Source organism: Hypomesus nipponensis, chromosome 19, assembly GCF_054491055.1.
Source record: "Hypomesus nipponensis isolate SF chromosome 19, ASM5449105v1, whole genome shotgun sequence".
Lineage (NCBI taxonomy): Eukaryota > Metazoa > Chordata > Actinopteri > Osmeriformes > Osmeridae > Hypomesus > Hypomesus nipponensis.
The window spans coordinates 5,822,002-5,832,023 of record NC_140379.1 but is presented as its reverse complement, the minus strand read 5'-3'; the positions used below and the strand labels follow the sequence as shown (position 1 = coordinate 5,832,023).

At 38.3% G+C, this 10,022-nt stretch overlaps 2 protein-coding genes across 3 annotated transcripts; both read right to left on the bottom strand.

The window, feature by feature from the left end:
• Positions 1-847: 847 nt before the first annotated feature.
• Positions 848-2,114, bottom strand: nmbb (neuromedin Bb). The gene is made up of 3 exons (XM_084682642.1): positions 1,868-2,114; positions 1,487-1,674; positions 848-1,380 (listed from the first exon to the last, which is right to left on the bottom strand). Exons 1-3 carry the CDS (start codon positions 2,031-2,033, stop codon positions 1,324-1,326), a joined length of 411 nt encoding a protein of 136 aa, XP_084538768.1. The 5' UTR covers positions 2,034-2,114; the 3' UTR covers positions 848-1,323.
• Positions 2,115-3,509: 1,395 nt separating this feature from the next.
• Positions 3,510-5,996, bottom strand: sec11a (SEC11 homolog A, signal peptidase complex subunit). Of its 2 annotated transcripts, XM_084681998.1 has the most exons (6): positions 5,821-5,996; positions 5,090-5,199; positions 4,674-4,823; positions 4,377-4,496; positions 3,996-4,053; positions 3,510-3,906 (listed from the first exon to the last, which is right to left on the bottom strand). In XM_084681998.1, the coding sequence occupies exons 1-6, from the start codon at positions 5,869-5,871 to the stop codon at positions 3,856-3,858; spliced, it is 540 nt and encodes a 179-aa protein (XP_084538124.1). In that variant the 5' UTR covers positions 5,872-5,996; the 3' UTR covers positions 3,510-3,855. The 2 variants fall into 2 exon arrangements, with proteins under 2 accessions (XP_084538124.1, XP_084538125.1); XM_084681999.1 differs by lacking the exons at positions 5,090-5,199; positions 5,821-5,996 and adding an exon at positions 4,927-5,046.
• Positions 5,997-10,022: the final 4,026 nt, after the last annotated feature.

Below are 10,022 nucleotides of genomic sequence, written 5' to 3'. Positions count from 1 at the left end.
TTGTTCATAGCATTGTACACCACACAGTTGGGAGCAATATAATATATGACACAAGGCATAGAAACCTTCTGCATAGAAGTCTGCACAGTAATCAAGATAGAATACATATCCAACAGGCATCACTGACTTGGTGAGAATGTTACCGACCCTGGGTGTCTCTTATCAGATATTATTGTGCCACACAATGACCACAGCTCTGGTCAAAAAAGCGAGTAATTCAAATTGTTCTTGCCAACATGGGGGATACAGAGCAATACAGCATTGTGACAGAATGGCATCTTTGATTTAGGGGTTTTGCTTGGTTGAAGCCTACTTTGAGTCAGTATTTGTATACAAAGCCACAAAAGACTTATGAATGAGTCATATACTGTGTTGCTGGGTAACATGTCAAGGGAACTTAGTGACCACACTGTTGCATGGCTGTCACTCAAGATCAAATGATATAGCACACACACTTAAAACACACAATAATATGTTATCAATGACATTTATAATACTGGGAATTACAGCAGAAATAGAACCGGAATATATTACATTTGCATTATTGATCCAGAGAAGTAGAGATCATTCTTCCAGGCAAAAACCAAAGGAATATGGGTTGGATACTGACAGGGAAATATATAAATGTGATATTGATTTATTTTTCACTTCGAGAAAATATCTAAAACTAACACATGAATACATTTATATAACCTGCCCACATTTGGTATTTATGTAAGCAGTACTAACTTATTTACTGTTATTTTCCCATAGTATGCAAGTTATTTCTCGCTCATGCTGTGTGTTGAAGTGAATGCTGTGTGAAGCCAATACCACCTATTGTTCAAGGCGTATGAAATGAGTCATGTTTTTTGAGATTTAGATATCTTTAATGTTGGAATGATCTCAAACTTGTAGTGGAGCTATCACGGAAAACCAAATCAATTGACTTAGCCCCAGAACCAAAACACCAGAGACAACATGCTATTACAGAGAAATAAATTGTCATTAGTAACATTCATGACCATGTTTGTCACAGACTGCAAATAATTAGTTTTATTGAATATAAATGTTTTCTTTAAACAACAGTACAATGCAGCACAGCAAAATAAATATACATATATATATATATATCTCCTTTTGTGATTCATGTGATCCATTTATATTGCAGATGGCATGTTGATGAACTGTAAACTTATTAGAATTTATATTAATACTATACAATCATGATTTAAGCATTGGATATCGATGAACGTCTTATATTGGCCAACCCATGAGTGAGTCTGACCGAATGACTTCAGCCAGGTCCATGCATGCAGGTAGGCTACACGACAAGCTCCTGCGTCACTTTCTGCTGTTTTGAATGTAGCTCTCTAAAATCTTCATCAACAATCCAGTCTCCTAGAATAGAAAGTGTGCCATCATGTCAGTAACAAACGTAGCCCCACATTTCATTTTCTTCCTAAGCAATGGGCCCCAGACTTTTTGGCAGGTTTACCAAGCTCACCTGATTTTTCGAGCGACTTTCTTCTGTGTCTACCTGGGCTTGCAATGCCACTCTAAGAACCTCCTGAAAAAGGTCTCCAAGCCCGTTCCGCTCGGGACTCATGGCCACCTCCAGTGCATCAACGCCTTGTCCGTTTGGTGACGGCAGCATTGGGTTATCCATCACACTCTTCTTGCCCATAAAATGACCTTGCAGTTGACAGAAAACACTTTTTTTTAACATATTTGCTTGCATCTATTTTAGCAGTTACTTGAGAATTATGTTGTTAAGTGAAAGGCCACATAGTGACCCACTTGAACAATATATTTTTCAAGTGCGTGTTGTCGTGTGTAGAATGTGTATAGCAAAAAGGACAACCTTGGATGCTACAAAATGTCTTACCTGTTGCCCATAGATTCCCTCTCGGATTGACTTTAATTTTCGCAACTTTATTTCTTAGCTCAGTTAAATCAAAACTTACCGAAGATGTTACAGAAATGTAAGAGAATATTAAAAGATAAGTAAAGAAACCAAATTGGCAAAAACTGTTCAAATTTATCCCTGGCATGTCGACAGTAAAAATGTTGAACTTCAATGTTGAACTCCTCAAGACGCAGATTTCCAAATGAGGATGGCGCGGTTGTTCGTGACGGACTGAAGTTGGTCCTGCTTTTATATCATTCTGGTCGGGGTGGGATTGCGCTTTAGCGTCATGTTTTATGCAGAGCAATTCGCAATTTTAAGTGGTGACCACTGACCAAACAGGCTGTCATTTATTTTCAATGTTTAATTTACTGGATCACATTTGTGCGCGCGAATACCTTTACGCAAGAGTGGAGTTTTCAGGCATGTATTGCTATTTGCTTCCAAATGTCCTCTTTTCGTTAGAAGATGGATAAAGTAACCTACATGTGAAACGTGTATGTTTAGTTTGTATGGTGACAACCGTTTTTCAAGGCAACGTCACTAAAGATTGTGTGAACATCTGTCTAGCTAATTCCAAAATTGAAAAATGTGATAAATCAGACAAAATACTGTATTTTAGACCAACCTGGCACACAGCACTTGTATTGTAGTTTACAATTGTAATAATAAAGCCCACAACATCACAGTCCTTCCTTTTCTGTTGTTATTCAGATGAAAAGTTATTACCCATGGCATTTTATCTCTGGGGTATATGTGCCTGAAGGTGTAAACATGCTTCATTATCGGTTTAGCTTTCCCTTTGGTACAAACTGGATTTCCTGCCAAGATACCCTGCAGGGTTTTTCTGTGACGATCGTGACATTTGACCAGTTGTGGCACGCTCTTGTAGCCAGCCTCTGCATCGGAGGACAGGAGGACCTGCTGATTATCACCACATAATTAAAACTGTTTAGACAGACCGTCCTTTTTGTCACTTCAGGGTGCTAAGTTGGAAGTTCAGAGGGTAGAAGCTGCTTGACATTGTCCCTTTCTCAACCTTTGCCATTCAGAGTCTCACCATATTCATTGTTAACCCTGCTGTTGTCATTTGCATCACACAAAGTCAGAACTGCACTACTGCACGACTATCACGGAAACAGAATTTCAGTATAGAATTTTAAGCTTAAATCCATTTTCAAGACAGAGTTACCTTTCAGCATTGCAACATGACAAATTGTGAAATTGTCAAAGTATACAGTCTTGACATATAGTCAGATTTAAAAGATTAAAAGGTCACAAGCATGAATCAGGGTACCTTTTTACGTAATCAGAATAGTATTGAAAGGTTGTTCCTTAGATCTACTATAATTAGGCAGAGTGAAATAGCTGGAGTCTGAGTAACAGATCAATTTCAAAGTCATAGTAAAACAGGTACTCTACCTACCACTATATGTTGATTGGAATAGACATAGAGATTAACGTTATTTTTGGGTTACCTTTGAGAGATACCATATCTCCCTTCCATGTCTCTTACTCTAACTCTCTTTTTCTCTATCCATTCATATTTTTAAACCCACTCCCACCACCTAAGAAGTTATTATGGAGTGAATATTTATGGTCCAGAATCAAAGCCTAACTGTAGAAGGTAACAGATTATTTTATTGTCACACACATACTCATTTATCATACAAAGTTCATTTTTACCCAAAGCAATGCTTTCCTTAGTAAAACGGGATTCAATTAACCATTTAATTTCACATCTTGAGAAAAAAGAAATTGGCTTCTTATTCTACAACTTAAATCTTAACAACATACTTCTACACCTGTGACTTTGAAATATAAACACACAATCCATATTTCTACAAAAAAAGCCAAATAGATGGTAAAGAAAGCAAGTTCTTCTTTGTAATAAACATAATTCTGTCTTGAAAGGCATGGTGAAGCTTTCCTTCATAGGATCGATCAGTACGGGTCTGGTAATCCCCTCACTCTCGATGGACCAACACAAACAGGCCAAGCATGAAAAGGACAGCATACTGGGGATAAAAGAGACACTGAAGTTGAGTTGATGGTTCCTCACAGATTTTTTAAATTGTAGACAGCCATTGCATATCAGTCACCTTACCTTGAATTTGGGATAATCGTTCATCAGAATAGTCACAATTCCAATGTATGGCACAAACCTGAAGATAAAATGGACGTTAACCGTAAAACAGAACATTACCCCAATTTAGTTTTTCAACCTAGTGAGCTTTCTGCTTGATTAAAAGATAAGTACCAACTAACGAGCACAGATATTTTGATTTACCCCTGGAGTCTATTCAATATGATCATTCTGCAAACAGCCTGATTATTTCATTTGATTTTGTACAAGACACAAATGTTGTTTGTTATATTGTATATTCAGTTAGCAGACACGTTTATCCAAAGCAATGTTTCTGCAGGGATTAGAACCAGCTGTACCACTGAGATATCTCCATTGTATTTGAATAAGAGAAAGGTTTACCCTCTGGCCCTCCCCACCACATCTTTCTTCTCCAGCCAGTGCTGCCCTTGCTTGTACAGCCCTCTGTCATCAACTGCATTGTTGTCACCTTTGGTCAGGAACTTTATGTCTCCGTTGTCCCTTAAAACAAAAATGTGTTCATTGGTTGTTTTGTTAAGTGTTAATGCTATCAATGCTGTGAAACAGCATCACTATGCTCTGCAAATATGCTAGGTATCACCACAGCAAGGGAAGTATTTACAATATAACGCAGTCAATTTATGCATGAGAAAAATTGTGAATGTTAACACAACCTACTTTTCATGAATCTTCAGCACCCTGTGTACTATCGGGATCTCTCTGCCCTCTATCCTGAAGACCACAATCTCTCCAACCCTGATGGGGTCCTCCACCCGGTTTGTTAGAAAAAGGAGATCTCCTCTGTGAAAAGCTGGCTCCATACTCCCACTGCAAACAATACATGATTGTTAGAGGGTAAGAATATAGGATTTCAAGGTTCTCGACTACATACATTCACATTTAGCAGACGCTCTTATCCAGAGCGACTTACAGTAAGTACAGGGACATTCCCCCCGAGGCAAGTAGGGTGAAGTGCTTTGCCCAGGGACACAACGTCATTTGTCACTGCCGGGAATCAAACCAGCAACCTTCAGATTACTAGCCCGGTTCCCTAACCGCTCAGCCACCTGACTCCCTACATACATGGACTTTACCTGAGAACAACCACAATGGGGCTTTCACTGCCCGTCACAACCATCAATCCTTTCCATATCATGAGCGCAGAGGACACGATCATACCAAAGTTCAGCACCTGGTAATAGAGCTGAAGAACACAAAGAGAGACATATAGTCTATTAGTCCTGTCTACTATGTGTGATGTTGAGACACATGGAATTATTTTGCTAACCAGCATGATGCAATTTACGTTATTCTTCTAGAATGTGTAGCTCCATAATAATGCAGGCTTTTAAGACTAGACTTACATAGCTAGCAAGTTATGTAAGAGTTTCCAAGTTATATATATTTTTTCTGATAATACCTTAGATGAGTATGCACTGTAAAACAGACACGTAAATAGAAACTCTTCATCTTAAGAAGCAGCTAGTTATGAATACAACTGCTAGCTAGCCGAACGAACTAGATACAGTACTATTTGGTAGCTAAAAATAGCAGCAAGCCCTGTTTATTCATCACCATGCTGTGTTCACACAAATCAAAAAGAGAAATCAACAAACTTGAAATGAGCTAACGAACTGGATAAGGCTTGCTTGAATAACGGGTACTTGTTAGTCATACAGTAGGATACTACTATTTTGTCTGACTAGTAGCTGGTTAGCAAGGTAGCTTCTAATACTAGCTAGCTTCCCTGTTTGCCAGCCCGAGCCGTTAGCTTCTTTCATTTGTGCACTACTCCTACATGAACGATATTTAGGTAGCCACATACCTGCCGCTTATTCATGCGACGCACATCATCTAGGAAATCTAAAGACAACATTGTTTCGGATATAAATCTCTGAAATCAACAATATTACATTTAATCTATAATAAAATAGGTCGACATATGGATGCACGTTACAGAAAAACTTGCATCCAAATCTTCCGGGTACACTCAGTCGGAAGTCCCGCCCACATGAAATGTCTTTTGTTGAGGTGTCGCTTCTCTATTTGGGCTCGAGCAAACGTGGGAACCAACGCTGATTCACTAACAAGTGAGTAGGTTTTTTGGGCACTTAGAAGATAATTACGTATCTTGTAATTAGTATTTGATTTGATAATTATTTATCTTATTGATAACTTAATAACCATCGTTAGGAGAAAAAAATCACACTTTAAGTTCAAAAAGACATAAAACTTGCATGCATCACCTATAAAAAATAAAACTGTCTATTACCTTGAGCATAATGATAATCAAAGCTCTTCTTGGCTTGATTTTTGAGCAGAGTGTATTTTCAATGTGTGGAAAATGTTCATGATATGATATATTTTCAATCACAAGACAATGTAAACAGTATGATTAATAATTAATATCAAGTAAATATTCTTTGTCACACATGTGCGCGATCCAATTTCCTGGAGTAGTTCATTTTGAATACGCATATGTAATCATTGACCTTCTTCAATTGTTAACCAGTCTGTCGTATTTTGATGTTGACTTAATTATGGTGACTAATAACTTTCAAAGCATCTGTCAGTGTTTGAGTAACGTGATGATATCATTTATTTAGGTTTACATTAAGCCTCTGATTTGGGCATAGAACTGGTGTTTTTGTTAACGAATGCATTTCTAAGAGAGAGAGAGAGAAAGAGAGATAGAGAGAGACAGAGAGAGACAGAGAGAGACAGAGAGAGAGAGAAAGAGAGAGAGAGAGAGAGAGAGAGAGAGCTCCTGGCACTGCCCACACAGAAAGCCAGTGTTAGGAGTTGGCATGAAACGTGCAGTATCCTCCTGAGCTACATTAACACCTTTTACATTACAAAAAGTCTGAACATTAGATAGTTCTTTCTCGGAGAGAGAATATCCCAAGTATATTGGATATGCATAGAAACTTGTGGCGTAAAAGTTTAATTAAAATTACTGTTTTAGATATTTTCTTGCGTAAAACAACTATTCTAATCCTGACATAGAAAACTGCTTATACTGAACACACAGTTTTGTTATGGTGATGTTCTGACATGCCTCTTAAACATGCAGAAGAAAACGTTCTTCTGATGAACCGTTCTTGCTTACTTTATGCACAAAATGCTGTAGATGATCCAGTAGACGGAAGCATTTTGAGTTTTCAGTGAATTATGTCTGAGTTGAAGATTAAATTAAAAAAGAAATCCTGAAGTTCGATTAGATCTTGTGATAGCTCAGAACAGATGACCCCCCTGAAGATTACCCCCAAAATTCCGTAATGCATAATTAGTTCATATTTAGTTTTCCCTGCCACATTTAGCCTTTTCCATCATGAGAGGGACCGGCGCATGGGCTAAGAGATCTGTATCAGAATGTCATTATTTCCTAGTCAGCAAAAGCAGGCTGCACTGAAGTAGATTACCCTGGCATTGACAGTCAGCCTAAGGGATAGTGGGGAGACAATGGCAGCCTGTAACGTTTTGTGGATTAGAGATAAAAGTTTTTCAAATGCCATCTGTTCTGTGACATTTAGGAGCGTGTGATACTTTCCATGCAATCTGCTTAAATAGTCAGAATCACATCCTCTATCCAATTATAATTAAGGACACGCACTGCAATGTGAGTTCAACGTCCAACCGGTTGCAGCTGACCCATGTCCTGACCCATGTCCTTATGAATCACATAAAAGTCTTCCTTTTTCCAATATGTGAAAATACAATGCAATGACAATACACTGTGTCACACTGTGTGATTGATGTTGCTCTGAATTAAATGTGTGACCTGATGCAAACTACTGCTTATAACTACTGCTATTATAATTAAAATTATGCATCTATACATTTTCTTTTATAGTTCTGCCGAAATCTAATGCTATTGTCTATAGGGATGTCAGTATTTATTGTTTGTATGGTGTACATATTCACTGTACACAACACAAAGAATACATTCATAATATTGTTAATAAAATGTCACACAATAATCACAAAGATGATCATAATCATGTTCATTGCATTCCTCCTTCTGCGAGATGGAATCATATGTAAATTCAAAATGTCCCTATTAGTCAAGATTGCCTGGGACCCTCGACCATTTGAGGTCTACTGAGGCGACAATTATTTAAATTAAGTACATGTGGTATTTCTATCAGTAGAGATGTTAAATACTCACTTTAAGCAGTGTCTTGCTATGAATCTTTGTTCCCAAATTACTATAATTGACTTGAGTCAATGCTCTTTACCTCTCCCAATCAGTCTCACTAAATTCAGTGTGAATAGTTATGTTAATACATGTTTCACACCATCATTGCCTACAGAAATCTGCCTGGATTAAGGAATGTCTAATTTTCAGATGTTTGAGTGGGCCTAAAATAAGATTTTTCTGTTCTCCGCTGAACAAAGTGAGTAGATAAGATGGGAGGACAGTAATTTTTTGCATCAACGTAATGTTCTTTTTTGGGGGAGGGCTCCATTGAGAAGAACCCCTAAACCAAAGCTCAGTGAAAATAATTTGTTGAAAATTCAAGGCAACAGTACAGTAAATGCAATGCGTTGAGTTAACAACTGAGTGGCTTGATGGGGACATGGTCTGGAAGCTGTGGGTTCACCAAGACAATCTAAGTCTAAGTAAATACAAACATTTGTTCCTCTAGGCATCACAATTGTGGTTTTGGCTAGCCAGACATTGTCATACTCATAATTCTTGTCAGAATATGAGTCTGAAAACTCTCTTCTGGGCTGTGACTATGGGGCGTGTTTCAACCGAACTCGTAAAACAAATGCCTCTACGCTCAATTGGATTGACGTACAACCAATCAGAGCAACGTAATATGTTGTTTGTTGAAAACAAATTCAACCCAAGGGCTCTTTCGTGACGTTATTGATTACGTTACTGTTGATCATCTGTCCATCATCGTATAAAGCCCGCCCTGGCAATTTCATTGGTCCGCCCAGATCCTGGTTTTATGTAGTTGTTCCCAATACGAGACCCTCCAGACCCAACTTCCCGACCAAATTTTTTTGTGGGCGGGGAGAAGTTGGGCTGGCAGCCAGGCTAGGTTTTGGCCACCAGGAAGTTAAATGAGTATTTATGTGGTAGAATTCCTTTATATATAGTTTAGTATGCATTCCAGCTTGAATGGTTTTCAAACGCTTTTACCATCACATTAGTTGGATTTGCAGAGACAGTTTGGTCTGGAAGTGAAGAAGGAAAGTTTACTTTCCTAAAACTAACTGTATGTTTTCATTCTGTTTGGACCAGAGGGACAGTTAGCAAAGCAAGTTTACAATCAATAAAGTGTCTACACATGCCTTTAATTTACCTTTCTTATATAATGACACAGTGAGTGCACTAACAGTAGATGGCAGACGTGTCATGTTCCACAGTAGCCGGAATATCCCCAAGCTGTCAACACCTCCGGTCTAGTTTTTAATCTCTAAAAGGCTCTCTAGTCCCTATACTCCAGAACTGAGTCATCGGCTCCAACACCTCTTATCCTGCCTGTTGGAAAAACACACATTGCTAATGAACCGTGAGAAAGATGCTGGGTGCGAACTATTTTAGACCTGTGTTAATGAGAACTGTATTTTAATGATACAGCTTTGAAAAAAATTGATATTTTTGGCAGTTACACAGCATTAATTGTAAACGTTTTTATATACACTTGGTAAGTGCAGTATATGTAGTGGATGTGTCCCCCCCCCCAATATATATTATGATTACGGCCTTGTACCAGTGTGCAACATAAACATAATGGTGTGGAAAGTACAGTATGAGGCAATGACATCGATCTGTCTTGGACTGCTCAGCCTGTGATTTTCATCAGTACGAACCCTCTTGTTCTGCTAGCAGTGCTATCAGACCAAACATCCACAAACAACACACTACAGCTCTATTATTTACGACAATATTATTTACGGCTTTCAAGGAGATCCCCTTCAGATGTGTCACAAATCCATTCAAACCTGAAGTGAGTAATGCCTTCTGTCTAATGGAATCCTCCAGCATCAAGGAGATCTGTCAGTCAATCA

Bases quoted from the DNA above. Each gene is read 5' to 3' on its own strand.
- sec11a (XM_084681998.1), bottom strand. From the start codon at position 5,871: ATGTTGTCTTTAGATTTCCTAGATGATGTGCGTCGCATGAATAAGCGG. The intron at 4,054-4,376 runs GTAAACCTTTCT...TTTTATCTTCAG, and splicing joins GTGGTGGGGAGGGCCAGAGG to GTTTGTGCCATACATTGGAA. The intron at 3,907-3,995 runs GTAAGGTGACTG...TTTTATCCCCAG, and splicing joins ACGATTATCCCAAATTCAAG to TATGCTGTCCTTTTCATGCT.
- nmbb (XM_084682642.1), bottom strand. From the start codon at position 2,033: ATGCCAGGGATAAATTTGAACAGTTTTTGCCAATTTGGTTTCTTTACT. The intron at 1,675-1,867 runs GTAAGACATTTT...GTCAACTGCAAG, and splicing joins AGGGAATCTATGGGCAACAG to GTCATTTTATGGGCAAGAAG. The intron at 1,381-1,486 runs GTGAGCTTGGTA...TTTCTATTCTAG, and splicing joins AAAGTCGCTCGAAAAATCAG to GAGACTGGATTGTTGATGAA.